General features: G+C 47.2%; 1 protein-coding gene across 1 annotated transcript in view; it reads right to left on the bottom strand.

Annotated features, from left to right (window-relative positions):
- The window catches only part of COL5A1 (collagen type V alpha 1 chain), a 129,427-nt gene that overhangs the window by 92,220 nt on the left and 12,408 nt on the right, over nucleotides 1-24,799 (bottom strand). Inside the window, exons 2-4 of the mRNA XM_041406715.1 lie at nucleotides 7,998-8,165; nucleotides 2,414-2,627; nucleotides 1,668-1,830 (exon numbers count right to left, since the gene is read on the bottom strand). Of these exons, the coding sequence (XP_041262649.1) occupies nucleotides 1,668-1,830; nucleotides 2,414-2,627; nucleotides 7,998-8,165 (545 nt within the window). The remainder of the gene's footprint in view (nucleotides 1-1,667; nucleotides 1,831-2,413; nucleotides 2,628-7,997; nucleotides 8,166-24,799) is intronic.

Below are 24,799 nucleotides of genomic sequence, written 5' to 3'. Positions count from 1 at the left end.
CCCAGCTGGAGCAGAAATTGTTTTGTCTCCCTTCTCTGTGCAGAGATCACCATCCCCTGATGTGAAGCCCCTACCTGCACACTACAGCAGCACAGAATGTGAAAAATAGAAAAGCTAAACCTGAGGCATCAGTGCCACAGCCCCTCAGGATTTAAAGTATTTACAGCAGGGGAGCCATGGCCATGGAAAGGGCTAGAAGAGGAGCAGGGAGCACCAATGAACACCTGGGTTCAGTTCCCTCCCTGGCAGAGGAATCAGCTGCCCCAAAGTCAGGTGAACCCTAAAAGCCACCTGGGAACCCCCAGCTCTCAGAGGCAGTTCTGGAAATCCTGTTATTTCACAAAATGAAAGTGCAGGTTTTTCATCCAGCCTGGATGTGACACCAAGTCCTTCCAGTGGCTCTACTGGACCTGAGCTGGAGAAGAACTCACCACTTTTATGTAACAAGTCAAAACACAGCATCCAGTGCTGAAACATTTGGCACAATGTCCAACACTTGTGAAAGACACTCCAGTGCCCATTAAACCCAGATTTTACTTTCCATTTTAATTTTTCAACTTCCCAGGGAATGTCTCTTAATTTAATACAATTTCGAGATCCAGGCCTCACTCTGTAACTGGGATTTTGGCAGATCCATCCAGCCCAGGATTCCTGCTCTGTTTACAGCAGAGCAGCTCCCAGATGTTGGTAATATTAAACAGACTGGAACTTTCCCTCTGAGTGACAGCAAAATGCAGGCAAGAACTGGCTTTGCTATGGCTCTGATTAGCCAGGGATAGGAGATATTCCCAGCCCTTTGCTGGGCTGGGGAGTAACAAGAGATCCAGCTCTTCCTCTAAATAAATTCCATAAAAATAAAGATCTAGAGATCAACAGGGCTTGATTACACCCCATTGCACTTGGTGCTGGTTTTAGGAAGCAATTCCAACTCACAAGAAAGATCAGGAATGGGATTCTCATCCTCAGGAAAGCCTCAAGTGCAGCAGAGCACAAAAGTTGATTTTGCCAGGGAAATGCAGATATTAAAATGCTGCTGAACTATGGGAAAAAGCTTCTCCCATCTGTACCTTGTCTATAAATAATGCTCTGCCTCTCTGCTTCCATCACAGGGGCTCATGGGAACATCCCACCCCTCAGGAATTTGCTTTGCCTTTGGAAACAGAGTGTGGGAGGTGACAACCAAGCCAACCAAGCTGTCAAGGAGAGTCCCCTCGTGTCATGGAGCAAAAGAATCAAGAACCCATGGCCAATGAGTGGAAAAAGAGCAAATTCCTACAGCCCCAGGGTGAGCTGGGACTTGGGAGGGAGCTGCTTCCCTCAGCCTTCATTCACTGCCCCTGCAGCTCTAAATCCCAGCTCGGGGATGGATGAAAACCTTGTGAGCCCTTCCCAGATTAAATGTGCCAAGAGCTCCAAAATCCCAAGGCAGAGATGGTCCAGAACCCCAGCAAGGGCTTGAAACCAGACAACCAGAGGAGCTCACTCCACCAAGGCCACCTGGCCCCCAGTTTTCATCAGCACCACAAAAAGTGGAAATAAAACCTCAAAAATCACAAACAACAGCGTTCTACTACGGAAGAAAAGCACCCAAACATTTCAAAAACGAGCTGGAAGTGCCTCATCACCCCTGTGGAACAGCTCCAGAGCTGCTCCTTGCCGTGGCTCACCTCAAAGACCTCCTCATCCAATATCCTGGTGCCGAACACGATGATGCCGTTGACGTCGATGATGGGATGCTCGCTCCGGTCCAGGAACTTGGTGATTTTCTTTTTGCAGTCCAGAACCAAGGTGACGTTTTTCTTCTGCACACTCAGAGCCACTCGGTGCCACCTGTGAGAACACAGCCCACAGACGTGTCAGGCACAGCCCTGGGCTTTGCAGGACAAGGCAATGATTGCACAAAAAAAATGAACTTTCAGGAATTGATGCTCTGCGAACTTTCCTGGAAATCCTCCCTGGGCAGAGCCTAAAGGGTTGGTTGGCAAGAGAAATGCTGATTGACAGCTTTCATCCCTCCAAATCAGGCAGGAGAGGGCCAGCTCTGGCTTCAGCAAAAAGCAGGGATAAAACCACTGTTGTCTCCCTTTTCCACCCTCTTTTTAAGCCCTGCACAAGCCTCAGCCTGGATTTTTCACGACAAACTGATTTTTTTTTTTTAAGGCCCTTCGCAGGAAAATCAATGTCCCTATCCCCACAAGTACCAGACAGCAGCACTGACTGCTCATTTACAATTCTTACAGGTGTCAGATTAATCCACCAAAGGGCAAAATGACAGACTGGGGCACCTGTCAGCTGCCAGGGGTGTGCAAATACATTTCTACAGGCACGATTCCTATTTTATACAATGTTCAGCATGCTGGCATGGATACAAACAATGAACTGTTTTTTCCTTGGTGCACAAAATGTCACTTACTTGCCATCTGCTAGGTTAATGCCTCTAAAGAGAGGATAGTCTTCTGGGCCTGGCTTTCCTGTATGGTCTTCATACAGGAATACAGGAGATCTACCCAACTCCACACCAATTTGCTGGATCCCTTGCTCATTGTAAATTGAGATCAAGAAGGACTGACCTCCTTTCTTCGCTTTTACAGTGGTTAGAATGGAGAAGTCCTCTGGGAAGGGGGAAGCTGGAGTGGAAAAGCAAAGAGGTTAGTGAGGTTTCCTTGGAAATAATCCCTACATCAACAGTGCTGTTGTCTGAGAAGCCACGGCTGGTTTGTCCCCAGATGTGTGCACATCAGCAGCCCTAAATGTTTATATAGGGCCAGCTGAAAACGTGGCTTTTCCCCAAATACTCTGGGGTGAAACTCCTGTGCTGGGGAAACAAAAGTTCTACAGAAGTCATTGGGTTAAATTTGTATTTTTTGCACCCAACCCTTCCAAAAGAAGCTCCCTTAAATCTTTTTAGGACACAAGGCAAAAAACTTCCATGGGGTGCTCCAAATGAATTTAAGTTGTAGAAAGGACAGAGGAAATCAAGCATCAACACAATCTTGAAGGGTTTTTATTTCAGGGAGCAGAGAATTGCACCAGGATTTGTTCATTCCAGATGAGAACAGAGGATTTCGTGGTTTTGGCTTTCAGGGCTGCTGCAGACACACACAAAAAAAAAATCTGAAAAAGGAAATAAGTCTGGCAATCAATGGAAAATGCTAATTTCTCTGCTTATTAAACAGCATCTAATTTCCTGACCTTTCCTCCTCTCAGGAAAGAGCTGTGTCTGATCACAGGTGATTTCTGTCTTTATTTCTGCAAGGTTTGGAGGATTAAAGCCATTAAAGTCTGTCAGTGCAGGGTCAACCTGCAAGGCCAGGCAAACGTATTTAAAGTTTCAATCTGAGCATCACCTTCTTGCAGAAACCCAAATTCTTCCGTCATCTTTGGGTTCCTCTGCTGTTCAGACTGAAAAAAAAAAATGAGCCCAAACTGAAAATCCTGGATGCACATCCCAAACAGGGCAGCTTGAAAACCACCAGGAGCATTCATAAAAAAGATTTCTTGGTCAAATTACACACACAACCCCCCTGATGCTGCATTTCAGAGCATGGGGCCTTCAGGGAATCTCCTCCAGGAGCAAACCGAGGATTGCTTTGTACCTCTGGAGAAATCTTCCACCAGAGCAGGGCAGAGCAGAGCGGGGCAGCCCCACAGTGGGGTTTGTGACACGTGTGGCACTGGTGGCACCCAGGGAACACAGGGATCCTGTTTAAACTGCAGATGTGCAGCCAAATAAACCACAAAAACCATCAAGCTCAGTGCCCAGAAGCTTCAAATAGATTTCCTTCACTTCTTTAGGTTTTTCCTCGGGGGGGGTTTCACCCAGGGAGGGCATGAGGAACGTGGCAGTGGGGAGTTCTTGGCACCACAGCGAAGTTGGAGCTCAAACACAGAAACCCTGAGCTCATCCTCTTCCTCTCCTGACTGGGAGGTGCTTTAATTATTAGGAACAAAGTGTTTTTAATTTATTTATCTGCCTACAGCAGGGAAGAGAATGAGGCAGGAGCTGCATCAAAACTGAATTGCTGCAGAGCAAAGGGAGAATTTCAGGGGGATACCTGAGGATACCTATGGAGAAACACTTTGTACCAAGTTAATCCCCCTCACCTTGGGTAAATAACATTTGGGAAGCAGCAGAAAGCAGCAGAGGGACCTCCCAGTCAGGAATTAAATGCCATTATATTCTGATTTATCCCCAGGACTCAGCCCCAGATATTTGGCCAAAGCAGCTCTGGTTTTGGTGCCTCCCACAAGATGCCCTGAGCTTTATCTCCCTCCCCTGTGCACAAACCCTCCTGGAGGACTGAGGCAGGACCATACGCCTTCCTGGCTCCAATTACAGCCTACAGATTTGGGCCTTTTATGTAAAATAGTTCATGTCCAAAATTTCATTATGAACCCACAATACAGTACCTTTCAACTTGGACAAGCTGCCAACTCATTAAAAAGCTGCTTTTAATTTTTTTTTTCATTATTATCAAAATGTCTCCATGGTGATGCGAGTTTCTCAACCCAAATAATCATAATGGATGAATTATAGCTGACATTACTCTGTTACTGCTCTGCTGTCCTGGCAAAATAACAATGCCTGCACTGTCAGAGGCAGAAATGACCCGGGCTGCTGAACGAGGGATGAAAACACATCCCCACACACACCAATACTGATAAATACATCAGCATAAATACACCAAGCAGGGAGAAATTGACCCAAATCCCTCCAAAACAATGGAGACACCACCCAACAAAGGCTTGGGGATGGAGTCCTCCTCTTGGATTCACTCCTCAAACGAGCTCACGCTGGGAGATGCTGCGCATCCATCGCTGGGGCTGGCTGGCATCCTGCTCCCACCCCGTGGCCAAAGCCTCCCAAACCCACCCTATGGGACCTCCCACAGCACGGGGGGAGCCCCCAACCCTGCTGAAGCTGCAGAGCTCCAGGGTGGGCATGGCTGCATCCATGGGATGCTGCAATGGATGAGCCAGAGTCAGGCTGAGCACCTTCTTGCTTGAGCACGGTGATTGAAGGCTCTTGTAGAAACTTGTGGTCTTCAAAACGGCAAGTTTGGACCTTCTTCCTGATCCAGGTGTGCCTAAACACAGCCTAAACCAGAGTGCTGCTCCTGAGACCTTCCTAATCCAGGGAAACCTAAACACAGCGTAAACCAGAGAGCTGCTCCTGAGATCTTCCTAATCAAGGTGTAGCCAGAGTCCTGCTCCTGAGACCTTCTTCCTAATCCAGGGGGACATAAACACAGCCTAAACCAGAGTCCTGCTCCTGGTCTGGGAAGGGCAGGAAAGCTTGAGCTGCTAAACAGCAAAAAAATCAGAAAAGAGCTGATCCCATTCCTGCCACAAACACCAAGAGAAAAGTGGCATTTCCTGAGCCTTTACACTTTTCCTCTTCAAAGCAAAGCTGCTTTCCAATGGTGTCACCAATTTCTGGTGTTTTCCTTCAGACTCTCAGCTGTGCAATGACTTGTTTTTCTCAGGGGTGACTGTTCAAGCTCTAACAGTGATTTCTGAGAAGGCAAATGACAACTGCAAATTTGATGGAAGCACACAAATGACATTGTGCTTGCTGCCACTGAAACCCTTGCCTTTCTTGCTTCTTTTTCTCTTGCTTTTCTTTCTGGAAAAGCACAGATTTTGTTGGGAAGCAGGACTTCTTCAGGGAGCCAGGACAAAAAGCATCTCAGCAGATTTTTTTTTCACTCCTTTGAGCATAAAAAAACAAGCTTTCTGTGTATATATATATTTATATATATACACGCATATACATCTTGCTTTGCTGGCTGTGGCAGCAGAATGCAAAGCCCATGAAATTACATCTTAGAAAAGTACCAACTTCTAATTAGCAGAAAATATTCTGTGCAGAGCATGTTTGCCAAGGGTGCTGTGGAGCAGGGAGGGAAAGCTCTGCTCCAACCCACCCTCCTTGTGACACAAAAGCCCTAAAACCACATTCCCCTGGGACACTGCCCTGCAATTTCTGTGTTATCTTTATCCCCTCTCATCTGGGGGTGGGAGCTGAAGTCACATCTTGTTAAAGAGATGAGGAAACACCCGTGGATCTGCTGGAAAACACTGGGAGTTCTTCACTTGGCTCTTCCCTATTTCCTGAGCAAGCAGCAGAGAATCCTCAAGGACTCTGGAAGTTTTCAAAGTGGGACTGAGCTGCTTCAAACACCCCGTGGCTGTCCAGGAGATGAAATGATGGAAAAGCTCCTCCATAACTCCATCCAGGTCCTCCCACCCAAGGAAGATGCAAACCAAGAACTCAGTGAGGGTGAGGATATAAAAGCAATAAGGTATAAAAGAGACAACCAAGAAAATCTTCAACACTGAGCTCTTTCCTGACACCAGGACTCAGTTCTCTCCAGGATTCAGCTCTCTCCAGGGACCAGGATTCAGTTTTTCCCAGGATTCAGCTCTTTCCAGGGACCAGGATTCAGTTTTCTCCAGGATTCAGTTCTCTCCAGGGCTCAGCTCTCTGTTCTTGTGTTCCCTAGGTCAGACCTGCTGTGATCCAATCCCTTGTTAAACAATCAGCCAGAATGTTCCAGCCTTGTTTTTACTCCACCATTTGCTGGTTTCTGTTACATAAAAGTGACCAGGCAAGACTGGTCACAGTGGCTACAGAAACTACTGGAAGCTCTCAAATCCACTCCAGCTGGATATTCCAAACTGGAACATTTCCTCTTAACACTTTGGAGCTTGTAGACACCAGGCCTAAAATTTTAAGTCATTTCAGGAGCATGCCATGAAGGGACAGGAAGGCACAGCCTGTCCAGCTGGGCACACAAAGACTTTGTCTGTCATCAGAAAGAAATTTCCTGCCCTGGACAGCAATAAAGACAAATTTAGGGTCTGGTTTGCCCTTCTGCAGACATTTAAGCCCAGCTTTAGGCCAGACTGAGCAGCTCCTTTGCTAAGGGTTGGCCATGCAATGAAGCCCAGCCTGTCCCACGTTGCCCTCATCACATCAGGCTCAGTTTTTAGGTGAGACCCAGCCTGTGCTTCTGCTCACCATGGATTAAATACAATTATTGTCACAGCAGGATAATGATGAAGGCTGGAAAGAACTTCAACAACCAGGGAAGCACAGGAGGGGAGGGTTGGGAGCACATCCTCAGCCCAGCCTCCAAGTCTTCATTTGTGCCTCTGCCAGGCTGGGCCTGAGGGATGCCCGGGTTAATTAAAAACATTGATGGTGGCACAGCCCATTAGCTCTGATTTAGCCAATCCATTCATCCCCTTCCAAGCAATGAGGGAGGATGTGTGTGCCTGCTCTGCTGAAATCCCCTTCTGCCTCCCACATCAGGCACAAGCAGCTTCCTTTCCTTTCCTTTCCTTTCCTTTCCTTTCCTTTCCTTTCCTTTCCTTTCCTTTCCTTTCCTTTCCTTTCCTTTCCTTTATCAGGGACATCTGGATGGCTTGGGAAGGAACAATTCTGGTGCTGACTGCCTCTCAGGCAGGTTGGGGTCCACAACTTCTTCTTACAAACACATAGTGATAACGCCTCGGCCCAAAAAATTCAGCTCAGGCAGCAATCAAATGGGCAGCGCTCTTCAAGGGCTTTGTGCCTTCCTCTGAAGAGCCTCCCATCCCTCCAAACAACTTTTCTCAGGACATCTGTTGCTGTGGGCCGGCCTCAGTTATTTTTATCTGGTGATTATTTGTGTTAGGAGAGACAGCAGAGCCCCAGAAGCAGATCCCACTGTGCTGGGCACTCCCCAGGCACAGAACAAACCCCAGCCTGGGCTCCTCTGCCTCTGTCCCCAGCTGCTGTCACCCTGCCAGAGTGAGAGAGGAGGAATTTCCCAATCTGGGAGGGAGCAGAGGTGGCACTGGTCACCACCTCGTGCAAACACAGGGATAAAAGGAAATTATTTGATGGGCTGGAAATCTGCAGCCCCCTGAAAGAGCAGAATCACTGCAAACACACTGGGGAAATGAAGGAATCAGACATTTCCATGGGGCAAATCAAAAGCTGGACTCACCAGGATACAGCTGCTTTGTTGGGGCACTGAGCTGAGCATCTTTTGTTACTCTGTAAGCAACATCTGCTTCTTTTGAAGATCTTCTGCTTGTGCAAAACCCCGTGGTTTTTGTGATACCATCAGGTAAATTATGAAAGTCTAACACCTTCAAGAGGTCTGCAGGTTCAGCTGCAAAGAGAAAAGGAGAAAGAAGAATTAGGAGACAACAGGGGTGGCACTGCTGGGCTCCAAATGAGGCTTGCAGCACACAAATCAATCCTCACAACCTTAAACCCAGCTGAAATGTGATTTCAGTGCAAGGTTAGTGTCCCTTCAGGGCAGGGACAGGGTCAGAGGCACTGGCTGAGGGCAGGGAGCAGCTCAGCTGTCTGCACAGAAGCTGGATTTCCCTGGGTGTCTTCAGCCAGCATCCATCACTCAAATACATCCTGGAGATTAAGCACTGGACAGGAAATTCCTGATCTGAGGGAAAGGTTTTACATCAGGAATTTCCCACCACACCAATACAAACCTTCCCATTCTTCAGCTGAGGCAAGAAGTTATTTGGAAACAAACACCTAAGCAAGCTTCCCTGAGGGACACAGGCTGCAGAATAATCCCACAGAGTGGCTGGGATGGCAGGAAAACCCACAGGGAATGTTCTGGGATGTGAAGCAAGGTGAGGAGTCAAACGTGCTGCACAAGCCCTCCTCAGGCAGCTCGAGTCCAGGCAGTCCCCACCAAATCATTCCACGATATTCAGCAGGATTCCTGCACCCAAACCTGCAGCTGGATGGCAAAAAACCCACGTGTGCTTCACAGAAAAGAGGGTAAATCTGAATTTTAACTAAAGGCACGCAGCAAGATGCTGCTTTCCTCACTCACATCCCACTGGGCTCTGTCCTGAGCCTCTAATTAATGAGGAGACCTTGCCTGACATCCCACAGGAGCACAGGCAGGGCAGCTTCACCCCCACATCTTCAGGGCTCTGGGACACCAATTAAGTCATGCAAGTGATGCATCTCATTAACTTCCTAATCTGCATCTCATTAATTTCCTAATCTGCATCTCATTAACTTCCTAATCTGCTCCTGCTCACGTCAGCAGAGGTGGAGGCTCCAAAAGGGAAACAGCCAGACCTGAATTTAAACCCTTAATGAAATTATTCTGAATTTTGACTCGGTAGCTGGAGCCAAATGGTGTCAGAAACATGAACCAGCCCAGAAGGGCACAGAGCAAACTGGGCTGTGCTGGTTTTGGCTGGGGCAGGGTTAAATCTCACCCCAGCAGCTGATGTGGGGCTGCATTTGGGATTTGGGCTGAACACAGGGCCGATAACACCGGGAGGTTTTCATCGCTGCTGGGCAGGGCTTGTACAGACTCCAAGGATTTCCTGCTGCTCTTTCATCAGCCTGGGGGTGCACAGGGAGCTGGGAGGGGCCCCAGATCCAAGGGATATTCCATGATTCCTGTGGAACCATGCCCAGCGTGCTGGGAAGTGGGAAAAAGAGGGGTACACCTGAAGTGATGGCGTTTGTCCTCCCCAAAAAAATAATTATCTGTGATAAAGCCCTGCTTTGCCTGCCCATGGGGGGAAGAACTCCTGGCTTTATTTTCCTTGCTTTACCTATTAAACCACCTTTATCTCAACCCACAATCCCACTTTTTCTGATTCTCTTGCTTTACCTATTATCCTTATCTCAACCCACAATTATTTTTTCCCCCACTTTTTACAATTCTCTTGCTTTACCTATTAAATTGTCTTTATCTCAACCCACAATTATTTTTCCCCATTTTTTCTGAATCTCTTGTTTTATCTCTTAAGCCACCTTTATCTCAACCCACAATTATTATTTTTAACACTTTTTCTGATTCTCTACCCCATCCCACCTGGCTGCATCGTGTCCATCAGCACAAACAGCAGTGGGACAAGGAGCACGAGCTTTTATAAAACCAGAAATTTTGGTTACCAAGAAGCTCAGCCCAGTGTTTGCACAGAAAATGGATGTCCATTGTTAGGCAGCTCTTCAAAGTTTCCACAATTCTAAAAACTTGGGCCCTCAGTGAGAGATTACAAACACATGGCAAAGCCAAGGGAGCAGCGCAGATAATAAAGGAGCAGCAAACAGCTGGAAATTTCCTCATCCCTCATCCTCACCAGGCACTGCATGGGTGACACGTTTGTCTGAGCTGTCCTTGCCACTTGGATCTTCCCCCTGCCTTCAACCACGTTTTATCCCACACAAAATATCTGCACATCCACAGCCCAAGCAAGCAAAATGCAATAAAACCCCATCCCTGCTCCAGTCCCATCCTGTTCTCCAAGAGCTGCAGAGCAGCCAGCTCCTAAGCTGCCTCCAACTTTTATTTAGGGAGGAGAAGGGGGGAAAAAGGCCCAGGCGAGGGGGAAAGGATGTGAATTCCAGCCTCCTGACATCAGCTGGGTCCCCGTGCCAGGTGAGGGGGGTTGGAGCTCTGTGTGCACATCAGCCAGGCAGAGGTGCTTGCAGGAACAGCAACACCTGCACAGGGATCCATCCTCTGCAGGGATTCCTCTGGGGGGACAAAAGTGCTGTGGGAATTGATAAAACCAGGGGGTTTTGGGAAAGCTGTGAAAGGCAGGTTCCAGAGACAGCAGAACTGCAATGAAAGCTAAGCAGCAGCCATAAAATAAGTCAGCAGAAGAATTATGTAAGAAGTAGAAAAGAAAGGACAAATAGAACAATGGTGTGTGTATTAACGCTCGTTTAGAATAACTCTTTAAGCTGCAGAAAAGTCTACCTAGCGAGATAATAGGAAGTTCTAAGCTTAAAAATGGAGCTCTGTGCATTGTGTTTTAAGGCTTACAAGCAGGTATTGTATTGAAAATAAGCAAGAATTGTTTTAACCAAAGGTACACGTGCTTATAGTGGTTGGATAGAACTGCTATAAGCACACAATATGCTTTTGCTTTGTGTGATTAGCCAAAAAACTTATAAAGCAAGTCATAGCATTAAATTCTTGATCTGCTGCCTGAGATGTGAGCTGATGGCATCTTCCCATTGTCATAACCATGTAATAAAACTGATGCTAGAAAATAAAACAGCTCAAGGCACGTTCCAGCCCCATCCCATCTGTGGTTTATACACAGCCCCCAACCAACAAATGCCTCTGCAGTGCTCACAGGGACCTGGTGGAGCTCCAGAAGGGCTGGAGACTCTCCAGGAGCCACCAGCCACAGGTTTGGAGCCCTCTGAGCAAGCCCAAGCCATGCCCTGCTGGGGCACTTCTTGTCCCTAAAGGTGACCCAAGCACCTGGCCTGTCCCCAAATGCTGCAGCTCATTCCTGAACACCCTCTGTGCCCCCAGAGCCACGAGGAACTGGGTCAGAGAGAGAGATTCAAGCAGAAAACCAGTCTGGTTCTGCCCAAAGAAGCAGGCAGGAGAGGAAAGCACCTCTGTTCATTTTTGTGATGGCTGGAGCTAAGTTACTGAACTTTAAACTGGGCTTAGGGTCTTTACTTTTTAAGTAAAGGAAGTGCTAGTGCAGTTTCCTAAGACACTTAAAATATAATATACTTAAAATAGAAGTATGAATAGAAATTATAATTTTAATTATTTTAGGTATTATTAATTTAAAGTATAATATAAATAATATATACTTAAAATACAAGTGAAGTAACTGCAAATGCAGTTTCTTAAGGCACCTAAAATATACTTAAAATAGATACTTAAAATACAAGTACAAATATAAATTACAATTTAAATTATTTTAAGTATTATTAATTTAAAGTATAATATAAATAATATATACTTAAAATACAAGTGAAGTAACTGCAAATGCAGTTTCTTAAGGCACCTAAAATATACTTAAAATAGATACTTAAAATACAAGTACAAATATAAATTACAATTTAAATTATTTTAAGTATTATTAATTTAAAGTATAACATAAATAATTATACTTAAAATATAAGTAAAGGAACTCCTAATGCAGTTTCTTAAGGCACTTAAAATACATTTCTACTTACTTGTAGTTATAACTTACACCTCCACTTAAAACTTCAACCTACACTTCTACTTCATATCTGTGTGGCTTAATATATCTTAATCTCTCTAAAGGCTTTAATTCAAGCCCTGCATTCATCTTTCTGTCCCAGGAGCTCAGAGAGGTTTGCATTCCAAGTGTCCCACCTCTCCTGGAAATCAGGGAGCAGCTGAAGAGCCACAGCCCCTGATCACTGATTCCTGAGCAGGATCTCAGCAGCAGGAGAATTAATTCAAGCCCTGCTGTGCCAGAGATGAGCTGCACACAGGAGCAGCTCTCACTGCTGCCCTGCCAGGCAGCTCAGTTGTTTCCTCGGGGTTTTGCAGCCAAATCCCAGCATCTCCTGCAGGAGCTGCGAGGGCGCCGTGCACAGGAGGACAGAGACCTGACTGAGAGAGTTCCAGGGGATTTCTCACAGCTTTGCTCTGGGCTTGGCCTCCCTCTGAGAGGGCTGAAGGAGCTGGTGCTCTGTCAAAGCTTCCTTTTGACTCTCTGGGTGATGAATAACACCCCTGTGCAGCAGCACACACAGCAGCATTCTCTGCTCCAGGTGCACAGGCTCCCCAAAGGCACCAGCTCAGTCCCTGCTGCCTCAGCACACCCAGAGACAAACCCCCCAGATGAGACCAAAATCACACCAAAAACCTGCAAAGCCCTGGAATAAAACCAAAAAGGAGCTTGACGTCTCATTTTAACGCAGGGCTTAAATGTGCTCTGCAATGCCCAGAGAAGAAACAACAGCGCAGAGCGCTGGAGGAAGGGTCAGGGGGGTAAAAATTAGTGCAAGAAATCTGGGGTTTTCTTCATTTCCAGGGAAATGGGGAACAAAGGGATTGTCCCATCCCTGGGAGTGCCCAAGGCCAGGCTGGACAGGGCTTGGAGCAGCCTGGGCTGCTGGAAGGTGTCCCTGCCCATGGGACCCTCACCACTGCATTCTGTGAATGACTTGATGGTGAGCCAACAGTGGTAAAAAGAGGAATTAAATCCCCAATTCCTCCATCAGCACAGTTAATCACCATATTTCTGTGATCATCTGACTCCTAATTCTTTAAACACCTGTTAAAACCTGGACCAGAGGCTGCTGGTGTTGAGTTTGAACTCTACCCTCACCCAGCAGAGATTTTATTCTTTCTCCCACTTCAATATTAGAGCAAACCAAGCAGGATTCTTTGGAAAAAACCCCCTGGCTTTGGGCTGGACATCCACCTGCCACCACCACCACAGCCAAACCCCCCTCTTGGACTCAGCCAGGGTCCAAAATCCCCCCAGAACTCCAAAGGAAACCAGAATTTAAGCCATTATTAACACCCACTAGGAATATCTGAGCCCACCAAACTCCCCTGCCTGGGGGTTCCCAACCCTCCTTCCCCTGACTGTTCCTGAAGGCAATTTTTTAGAGGAAAAGATGCCTTAAACCCTGCTGATCCTTCAGGATATGTGCAATAACAAACAAGGATTTTATTTCAATCCATTACACCTGTCAGTCACAGAGCTCAGCACAACCAGCCCTGCTTCAGCCACTGCAGGTCAGGGAAATGCTTTCTCCCCTCAATAATTAATCCAAAGTTTCATTTCCCCATCCTAATTTTTGGTTTCCCCTTCCTAAATCCATCTTCCCTGGCCAAGGGAAAATAAGGAAAACAATTAACTATTATTCTCCCCTCAAAAAAAAAAAAAAAAAAAAAACCAACAAAACAACATCAAACCAAACAACCCCAAACAAAAGAAACCAAACCAACAACAAAACACCCTGCAGAAAACCCCAAGAACCCAGTGGAAACATTTGTCTGGAAATTCAGTGCAAGATGGGAGCTGCAGCTCCTGCAGAGCACGCTGCAAATCCCAGCCTCAGCCAGAAGTCATTCATCTAAGCCATATTTATGCCTGTAAGAATAATTTTTAACACCTTAAACACCCCCAAAGCAATGCCATAAGTCACTGATGTGTTCCTTGTGCTCCCAGGGCCTGAAAAGTTACAAATTGCAGGCAGCAGACCTCAAAACAAATCTCATTTTTCAAGGTCTTTAATTAAATCCCCATCCCTGAGGAAAGGCACGGAGTTTGAGGTTGTCACTGAGCTGAGGAGCTCCTGAGGCTCAGCAGAGCTGGGAACAGACACTCCCAGTTCTCCCAGTGCAGGGAACTGGGAGCACTGGGCAAAAGGAAAAGCCAGGCTTTTGAGCAGAGTCTGGGCTCCAGGGAATTCTAAAGCTGAGCTCTGCCAAGCCTGGTCTAGGGAAGGTTCCCTGCTTGCAATGAGAGGAGTTCGAAGGTCCCTCCCAACCCAAACCAGGCTGGGATTCTGGGACAAAATTCAGGGGAATTCCTGGAATCGTCCTTCAACTTTTTGCCTTCCACCACCCTTCAAAGTGGAAAAAATTCATCTGGAGACACAAATTTACTGTGCAAAGCTGTCCTGTTGTTGTTTCAACACCCTGAGACATTTGGGGGTCTGCAGGAGGGGTGGGCAGCCTGCAATGGGAGAATTTTCTTCCATATTCGGATTTGGAGCAGGCAGAGGACATCCCAAAAACCTTCAGGGCTTTGTGATACAGCTCTTAGTTGTTGGGGAAGATGAAACAGGAAAGCCTTACAAATACGACTGGCTGGCAAAAGATTTTGATAATATGGAAAAAATTCACCAGGAGCCACAGATTCACCATGTACAGCTGACCTGTTGTTGTTTCAACACCCTGACTTAGACATTTGGGGGTCTGCAGGAGGGGTGGGCAGCCTGCAATGGGAGAATTTTCTTCCATATTCGGATTTGGAGCAGGCAGAGGACATCCCAAAAAACCTTCAGGGCTTTGTGGTGCAGCTCTTGGTCACGCTGTGGGTTGTGTGCCATGGTTTGGGGCCACAAGGTGAAGAATGAAAGAATGAAAAAGCATTCCCAGGTCATTCCAGGTGCCCTCTGCAGCTTCCTCATCATTTACCAGCAGTCCCACCAGGCTGGGGATTGCAGCCCAGGGATGCAGATTTGCTGGAATGTTTTTTTTTTGTTGTACGTGAACAACAACAGAACATTGTCATTTATCTCCCAGCAAATAAAGCCAATGGGGATCCTCCATTTCAGGAGTAGTGAAAAGAATTTCAGGACACCTTCCTCTATCCCAGGGTGCTCCAAGCCCTGTCCAGCCTGGCCTTGGATGCTTCCAGGGGTGGGGAATCCACAATTTCTCTGGACAACCTGAACCAGGGCCTCCCCACCCTCACACAGAAGCTGTCCCATATTTTTAACAGAAAGAAATGTTTTCCAGCAGAACCCCAAGCCACGAGGGGTCAGAGCATGAGGAGGGACAGGAGGAGCCACTGGTGACCCCAAAGCTTCAATCCCAACCTGCAAAACCCACCCAAGGTCAGGATGAAGCAGAGAATCCCCATGGCACAGGGACTGCTGCTCCACTGTGCTCCAAAGAAACCCTTCCCCTTCCAGCTTTACCAGCCTTAAAGTCCTTTTCCAAGATATTTTTAGCCCTAAATAAACACTCAATTATTGCCTTTGCAGGGCCCAGCCCGGGCAGGGCACAGCCCCTTCCCTGGGCTCTGGGTTTCTCACTCCCCAGTGGCTGCCTTGAATATCTGGGCTTAGATTTGGAATCAAAACCAAGAGGTATTTATATATCAAATCCTAATTTAGGGATATTCTATTATTCCTAGAGTTCCTGTGTCAGATCCAGCAGACAAAAAAGCAAGTGAGGACTGGAAGTTGCTTCCCCTCAGTGATTTTTTTTTTTGGGATTTTTTTCCCCCCGTGTTTTTTTTTTTTTTTTTTTTTTTTTTTTTTTTTTTTTAATGGAGCTGGGAGTCTCCTTTTCAGCCTTCTGGGATTTCAACAATTTTGACTCCTTATCTAAACACTTTTCACCACAGCTGACCTGGCTGCAGCCCTGGGATAACTGACTAAAACAGGGTGGCAGAGGCTAAAATAAAACAGGGCCTAAAATAAGGATATCAGGCCCCAGCTGCTGCTGCTCCAGCATCCTTTGGATGGGCTTAACAGAGTCTCTTAAATTCTTCAGCATCCCAGCAGCCCAATAAAACACAATTATTTATTTGGGCAAAGAGAAAAGGCATTTTAAGGAGGAGAATTGAAGAATTTGAGCTGCAGGATTGAAGGTATTAAAAGGTGTTCCTTAGGAAGGGGTAGGATAGATGGAATTTAAAAAAAAAAGGCAGCTATGGAAGGGGTCAGAACTCATCTGCTCCTCCCAAGAGCTACCACAGAGCTGTGTCAATTCACACTGCTCCAGATTGCAGAATATTTCACCAGTGAGTCATGACATCCCCTTATTTATTTATTTTTTCTTTTAAAAAAGCCCAACTGGGAACAAAGGAAACCATTATGCAAAGTCAGATTGGAAGGATCCTACATCTAATCCCAAAAGGAAAAGAAAGAAACCCAGAACTGGCACTGGAGGAGCTCAGAGACTCCATGAAATTCAAAGAATCAAATAATCCCTGTTCCTTCGAGCAGAAATCCTTTTTTTTTTTTTTTTTTTTTTTTTTTTTTTTTTTTTTAATAATCAATCATTTGGGTTTGTAACAAAGCCACGGTGTTTGCAGCTAACAGTGAGCAAAGAGCAAGGTTTTCCTTCATGGAATATCATGAAAATCTGCTGCAAATTCCGTGCAAAACTTACAAATACAATGCCCAGAAATCAGAAAAAAAGTCAAGGTTTGAGGGGAAATCCCAGCCCTGTTCAAGGACAGCAAAAATCCTGCTTGTTTTGAGAGCTGAGGATCTGGGATTCTCCCTGGGGAGAGGGAAAAAGAACTCAGCAGTGAAGGGATGGCTCAGAGGAGGAGGAGGAGGAGGAGGAAGGGCTGTTCCAGGACAATCCCTGTCCCAGCCAGCCTGGGAGCCAGGACAGGGCCCTGCACAGCCAGGGGACACTTGGGGACAGCTGCTGCTGCAGGACAGCAGCATCCACCCTGGGGATTTCACCATTTCCAAGGAGCTGTTCCAACCCCCATTGCACAAATCCTGGGGAAAAAAGCAATGAAACCCCCCCAGGGAACAGGGAGAGGGGTGGGGGGTCCCTAAAAGGGCAGATTTGGGGGGGTGCAAGGCACAGAATTTCTCTTTCCCTGCCCCAGGGCAGCTCCACATCCCAGCAGGGATCTGTGGGATTCTCCCTGGCTTCCCCCGTTGCCCCTAAGGCAGGTCCAGGGGACAAAGGAAGGAAATTTTCCTTGCTGAAGGAAAAACCCCATCCATGGAGCAAAAAAAAAAATCCTTTTAGGGCAGAGCCTGAGTCACCCTGTGAGCCACATCCCTGAGTGCTCAGTGCCCAGGGGATTTTTAGGAGTAGGATCAGAGGAATGGGGTGAATCAGCAGCTCCAGGGGCTGGCCTTGCTCTCCTCATATCCCAGGGGGCTGCTCCCATCCCATCCATCCCATCCCATCCAGCAGAGCTCTCCAAGATTCCCCCTCCACACGGAGCAAGAATTTCTGGGTCACTGTGACATTTTTGGGAAGGGCTCCAGCCCCAGTTTGGTTCCTGGCAGGAGCTTTGCCCTTTGCACCACTGAGGGTGAATGAATTTTGGGAGCTGTGAAAGCTCCAAACTCGCGCCCTCAGCACATCCCCAGATGGGTTTAGGGGCAGCTCCTTAAAACCAGCCCTAAAGGATGCAGGTTTTGTGCCCCTCACCCTCAGGCTCTGGGGTTTTTTTGCATAAAATCCCATTTTTAAATCATTGCAAGGCCCCTGGATTGCCTCAGCCCTCAGGGAGCGCCTGGAGATGGAAAAAGAGAAATTCCAAGAGATGGAAATCACATCCAAGTAGTCCCAAGGAAACCTTGGCACCTCCTCTGCAGGTGGAGCATTTTCCATGATTTTTGACAAGGAGGAACGGCTTAGAACCCACCCAGGGCAGGTTTAGGTGGGATATTAGGAATTAATTCTTCCCTGGGAGCACGGTGAGGCCTTTCCCAGTTTCTCCCCACTGCCATGGGGTTCATTCCCAATGTGCAGCTCTCACACAGGTGCACTTGAAGGTGGAAAAGGAAATTTCAACCTTTTCTCTTTGCTCTGAAGAGTCCCAGTGCTCCCAGACAATCTGGCACGGGGACAGCAGCTACGTTTTCAAAGCAATTTGTAATAATCAACCACTTAAAACCCTGCAAGGCTTAATTAGGGCCTGAGCTTGCAGCACATTAAAATCAACAAGAAGCTTTGCAGCCGGTTTTAATGGGGTGCAGAAGAGTTATTCCTGCAAGGAAGCATCCAAAGCTGGCAGGATCTTCTGGGAAAGGGGAAGGAATAGAGACCTGGCCTAAGAGCGGCCTCCCTCAAAACCTCCCAGAATTGAACAAATCCACCCAAAAATCAACAGCTAAACTGAGATTTTTCCCTCTAAAATCAAACCCCTGCAGCCCTGTGGGGTGTTTTATGTGGGTGATGGTCTCCCTGCATCCCAAGGGTGTCCCTGGAATGGGAATTATTGCCCCAGGCTGGAGCCATCCCACACACTCAGTGTGGTGTCCTCCACCCAGGAAACCCCAGCCCATGCCTGTGGGGTTTATATGGGATTTATATGCAGCCAGCAGCCTCCATGGGTGTCAGGGCACTTTGGGAACAGAGTGAGCAACAATTTGGGATTTTTCCCCCCTCCTGAGCCAGTGGAAGCACAGCAGGATGCTCCAGCCTTATAGGATAAACCTAAAGCACATCTCTCAACGCTTCAGGGCTATCAAAAAGGATCATAAACCCGCTTTTAAATGGAATTTTGTGCACAGGAAAACACCACGGCAAAGGGTTCTGTTCCCTCTCAGCATCTCCTAGCAGCGCTCAGGGGGAGTGGGGGATGCTGCAGAAATGGGATCAGGATTGTGCTGGACGCTGGGCTGTGAGGACACAGAACACAAGAAGGACAAGCAGCATTTTTTTTTCTAAGCCAAAAAAAAACCCTGGAAAAGCAGCCAAAATGGACAAATTTGGTGGAAATAACCAGAATAATCCCTTTTTTTCCCAGCCTTCCCAGAGCCCTGCCCAGCCCTTTGTTGAGCGCAAAGCTTAATTAAGCACATTAACACAAGCACCTGCAGAATGAGCATCACTTCCAGCCCGCTAAAGCCCGGCTGAGCTCGGGCTCGCACATCACATCATATCACCACTTCAAAGGCAGCAAATCCCCCTGCGGGCACTGCCCCACCCCAGGTGAACTCGGCTGGGATGCTCCCAAAAATACAGGCATTCATTTTCATGCACTGCAGGTTTTGCAGTTGTCTGCAAAGTTAATGGGAGCAGGCAGGAGTAATTTCATTTTTAAATATTTCATTGGCTGATTTATTTAATTATTTTTTTTTTTTAAAAAGCCCAAGCTTGAATTATTTCCAGCCTTACTCTACACTCCACTATTTCGACACGGGGAGAGAAATGTAAAACCAATTATTTCCTGCAGATGCTTAAACCAACCAGCTCTGTGCATTTAGTTCATATCTGATTCTCCTGAAAAAATACAGCCAGCGGGCAAATTTCAAATTAATACCTGCTTGGCTTCATGAGAAGTGTTCCTGAAGCTTGTTTCCCAAAGTTTCCTCCGGAGCATTAATTCCTGAGTTTACATAACCCACACTGCACCACGCAGGTGCTGCTTTCCCTGGAAGAGCAGGAGGGGAAAAAAAAAGCCCAGAATTAACTGAATTTCATCTCTTCTCAGTCCCCAAGGAGCTGCGATGCCCTCAAGGGATGTCTTTGAGAGCAGGGAGAAATTCACCACTTCAGTTCCTCGTTCTCAGTGATTTTCTCACTTCTAATCTACATTTATCCAGCAGGTCTTGCTCCCAATTAGGTGTTTAGATGGATTTCCTTGTGAACATCGCCAGGGAATGTTATTTTGCTGGAGGCCAGCGGAGGTTTTTTATGATAATATAAAATCTGGTGATCCCAAACATGCAGCGGAGGCTCATCCAAGCACAACATCCAGCTCCTATGCCTTTCCCTTTTCCCATGATAAATAAAACACGAGTACAAGGTGTATTTCCTCGCTCAGAAATGGCACAATTTGGGGTTTTTTTGGGGTTTTTTTTTGTGTGTTTTTTGTTTGTTTGTTTGTTTTGTTTGTTTGTTTTTGTGGTTTTTTTTTTTTTTGTTTTTTTGTTTTTTTTTTTTTGCATTAAAATTCCAGGATTCAGGAAAAGGGTTTGCCCCCATTAAATGAGCACATCCAGAAGGATTAGGGCACGAAAATCCTGCCCAGCCCTGACAGCTTTGTGATCTCTGCTCCTCGGTCATTAGGGGAGAAAGGCAACCCCACTGACAGCCCCACTGAGCGGCATCTGCATTTGACAGCTTTGTGATCTCTGCTCCTCGGTCATTAGGGGAGAAAGGCAACCCTACTGAGCGGCATTTGCATAACAATCACAGCTAATTACTGAGCTAATTAGCCGGCCCCTCCCTCCCCATCCCACCTGCCGTGGGATAGGGACCTCTCCGTAGGGATAGAAACCTCTTCAGGGGAAACAAACCCCAAACAGGGATCCAAACTTCTCCATGGGGATAAAAAACCCCCAAAACAGGAATCCAAACCCCCAAAACAGAGATCCAAGCTTCTCCATGGATACAAACCCCCAAAATAGGGATACAAACTTTTCCATGGGGATAAAACCCCCTCCATGGGGACAAAAACCCCCAAAACAGGGATCCAAACCCCCAAAACAGAGATCCAAGTTTCTCCATGGGGATAAAAATCCCTCCATGGGGACAAAAACCCCCAAAACAGGGATCCAAACTTCTCAATGGGGATAAAAAACCCCAAAACAGGGATCCAAAACTCTCCATGGGATCCAAACCCCCCCATGGGGATAAAAGCCCCCAAAACAGGGATCCAAACTTCTCCATGGTGTCCAAACCCTCCATGGGGATAAAAACCCCCAAAACAGGGATCCAAAACTCTCCATGGGATCCAAACCCCCCCATGGGGATAAAAGCCCCCAAAACAGGGATCCAAACCCCCAAAACTGGGATCCAAACTTCTCCATGGGGACAAAAAAACCCAAAAAGAGGGATCCAAACTTCTCCATGGGATCCAAACCCTCCATGGGGATAAAAGCCCCCAAAACAGGGATCCAAACCCCCAAAACTAGGATCCAAACTTCTCCATGGGGATAAAAACCTCTCCATGGGGATCCAAACCCTTCCATGGATCCCTCCAGGGGATCCCAACCCCTTCCAGGCTCAAAGCCACCCCAAAACCCATCCATCACAACCAATCCAAGAGCTGATGGACCTTTCCTCACCAATATTCCTACCAAATCCTGGCTTCATCTGCCTGCAAGCCACAATGGGGTTCCAAGGGGTGATTTTAGGAAACCTGGGTCACAGCTGCCTGTTCTTTCCCCTCCCTCCTTTCAGATATTCCCTATTAAACTGGTTACAAGGTGACACTGGAAATATCTGCTGCATTTAAGAGCTGAGATGTCATTTCAGGTCTTCCATTCTCCACACAGGAGGACTCAAACCCAAAGATAGCATCTAAAATATTGAAATATGCTCCTATAAAAGCCAACAAGAAACATCCAAGATCCTCATCCAAAAAGCTTTCCCAGGACTCAACCCAAGGCTGGCCCAGACAAATATTTACAGAATTATTCACATGGGTTTGTTTGAAATAAAGAGCCTTTTATGATCATTACTTTGGCATCAAACATCTAATTAGGGGCCAATGGCAGTTATAAAAATCTCTGAGCTCTCCTTGTCAGTGCTGCTGGGACTGGAGAGATGTCCCAGCCCTGCTGCTCCCCTGGGAAATCCCAGGGGATTGGGACAAGGGGGTGGAGCAGGGAGGGCTCTGCCTCCTCTGGGAAATGGAAAATGGATGGGAAAAGGGTCAGAAATGCCCACTCATGCCTGGTTCAGGCTGAAACTCTGGAATTGGCATTTTTAGGCCTCTCTGCTTCAAAAAGCCCCCTTTGGGATGAGCCTTTTGGGATGAGCCTTTCCCAGAATTCCAGCAGAGCGCCCAAAGCAGAACTGGACTCTCAAGTCCCACACAAAATGTGATGAAATTCAGCAAGCTGAGCAAATCTTCAACACTTAAACCCCTTTGTGCTGAGTCTGCAGAGAGGACTTTCCCTTCCTGACCTGTTCCAGCCTCCAATCCCCATCACTGCTTCAGGTGCCTGTTCCTAAAACCCCTCCAATCTTCTCAAATCTATTAAAAATATATAAAACTCAACATTCCCATCACTGAGTTGATAAAACTCAACATTCCCATCACTGAATTGGTAAAACTCAACATTCCCATCATTGCTTCAGGTGCTTGTCCCTAAATCCCCTCCAATCTTCTCAAATCTATTAAAAATATATAAAACTCAACATTCCCATCACTGAGTTGATAAAACTCAACATTCCCATCACTGCTTCAGGTTCTGGTTCCTAAATCCCTTCCACTTTTTTGGAATCTATTAAAAAGATATAAAACTCAACATTCCCATAATTGCTTCAGGCTCTTAAATCAAAATCCCTTCCAATTTTGTGAAATGTATTTAAAAAGAGATAAAACTCAGTATTCCCATCACTGCCTTGCAGGGAAGGACCAGTGACCACATTTTGATTTTATTTTGCTTTTTGACAACAGGCAACTGAATTCTCAAAAGGGAAACAAGCAAAGCCCAGCTTTGGAAAGAAATCTGCTTTTAGAGGGGAGGTTTTGTGCAGAAGCCCAGCCAGAAGCTCCCCACAGAACTCTTCCAGGCCCTAAATCCCACTGAGGAAGAACACATGGCTTTGCTTTCCAACAATCCCAATTTGCTCCGTGGCAATTTCCTTAACGAGGCTGGCAGAACCTGGATCTAAGAGATGGGCAATAAAATGAAAAATAAAAAAATCGCATTTCTCAGCATAAACCCATTCATTTACAGGGTGCTGAGCAGTGAAATCACAGCACAGAGACACAAACGAGATCCAACACAGCCACCTCGGGCACCTCCAGCAGCGGAATCACTGCCCCAAGCTCCAGGGCTGAGAGGTTTTTCTCCTGCAGTGAATTCTGCAGCTCCACAGGAGGTTTTTGGCTCCAAAAGATCAATCCCACATGGCTGGGCTGAACAGATTGGGGTTGATTTGTTCTCTGTCCATGTCTTGACTCCAGAACAAGCAGAGCCCACATCATTCTCACCCTTCCAAAGGGTGCAAAAACGCAGCAGGTTGGAAACAGGTGAAAAAAAAAATCAATACCTGACACATCCACCCCTTCTTCAGCTGCTCTCTCCACAGCACAGGGTGTGTACCTTGGCATTATCCCTTTAAATGCTCCCAAAATTCCCTGTGGATTTCCTTTCCTCTGTTCTGATAAGCAGGGTGATAACACCAAGGCTTGGAGCAGGGGCACAGGAGTCGGGGAGAGGGAAGGGAGAGCTCTGCCCTGCTGACCTGAACAACCACCAGAGCTCTCCTTAATCACCCACGCTCCTCATCAAGGCTTAATTAAACTCCTGCTTTACAAACCTGAAACTGGATGTTTTTCTCACCCCAAAAGCATCATCACTTCCCCCCTCCAAGCACCAGAACCTGCCTCAGCTGCCCAGCCCCCAGCAGAGCCCTGGGATGACCCTGTCACCCCCTGGGGACAGCCACCAATGTCCCCATGGCCCTGGGACAGCACAGCCCCAGGTTTTTGGAGCAGACAAGGGGCAGGAATGTGCCCAAAAATCCCCACAAGGCTGTTGTCACATCCAGAGCTGGCTGTGACAAGCTCACCTCCAGGTTTTTCTCCTTCAGCACCCCAGAGTGGGGTCTGGCTTTGGAAAACACCGAGGTAAAACAGGATCCAGACAATTCTCCTGTGCTGAGCACAGCCTGGCACCCAGACCAACAAAACATCACCCAGGGAAAGGCAGCAGGACCAGAAACCCTTCCCAAAATATCACCCAGGGACAGGAACCAGGACCAGAAACCCCTTCCCAAAACATCACCCAGGGACAGGAACCAGGACCGGAAGCCTTTCCCAAAACATCACCCAGGACCAGAAACCCTTCCCAAAACATCACCCAGGACCAGAAACCCTTCCCAAAACATCACCCAGGACCAGAAACCCTTCCCAAAACATCACCCAGGGACAGGAGCCAGGACCACAAACCCTTCCCAAAACATCACCCAGGACCAGAAACCCTTCCCAAAACATCATCCAGGACCAGGAACCCTTCCCAAAAAATCACCCAGGGACAGGAACCAGGACCACAAACCCTTCCCAGTGCTGACAAGGCTGCTCTGGAAGGACAGAGCACTTTGGGACATGGTTTGGTGCTGGGACTGGGAGACCTTTCCCAGCCTAAATGGTTTTATTTTACAGCAGCTGACCCCAAGATGATTTTGGAAATGCAGCCCAGGAGTGTCACAGGCAGCAGCACAGGCAGAGGGAGGAGAGGCTTGAATTTTGGCAAGGTTGAGGCTGGATCTGCAGATCCCAAAGAGCCTGGCTGGCAGGACAAGCATGGCATGGAATGGATGGCAGTGCTTTCCCACCCAAATCTGTGCCAGGCTCTGAGCAGGGGGATTCTGAGAAATGAGATATTGATGAGGTGGGAAAACAGCTCAGCTGTACCAGAGATCCTGATGGGGTAAATCACCAACCCCTGGAATGCCAGCAGGAATCATCACAGGCAGATCCCTCACCTGGAGCAAAACATCACCCAGGACCAGAAACCCTTCCCAAAACATTATCCAGGACCAGGAACCCTTCCCAAAGGTCTCAGCCATGAGATAAAAAGATAAAATTCATCTTTGAGTCCCCAGTCCATCCTTCCCTGCCAGACATTCCCTCCCTACCAAGCCCATCCCATTTTCCC

Source organism: Onychostruthus taczanowskii, unplaced genomic scaffold (assembly GCF_017590055.1).
Source record: "Onychostruthus taczanowskii isolate IOZ18803 unplaced genomic scaffold, ASM1759005v1 scaffold25, whole genome shotgun sequence".
NCBI lineage: Eukaryota > Metazoa > Chordata > Aves > Passeriformes > Passeridae > Onychostruthus > Onychostruthus taczanowskii.
Note: the sequence above shows the minus strand (reverse complement) of the source record. Positions and strands in the feature narration are given on the sequence as shown.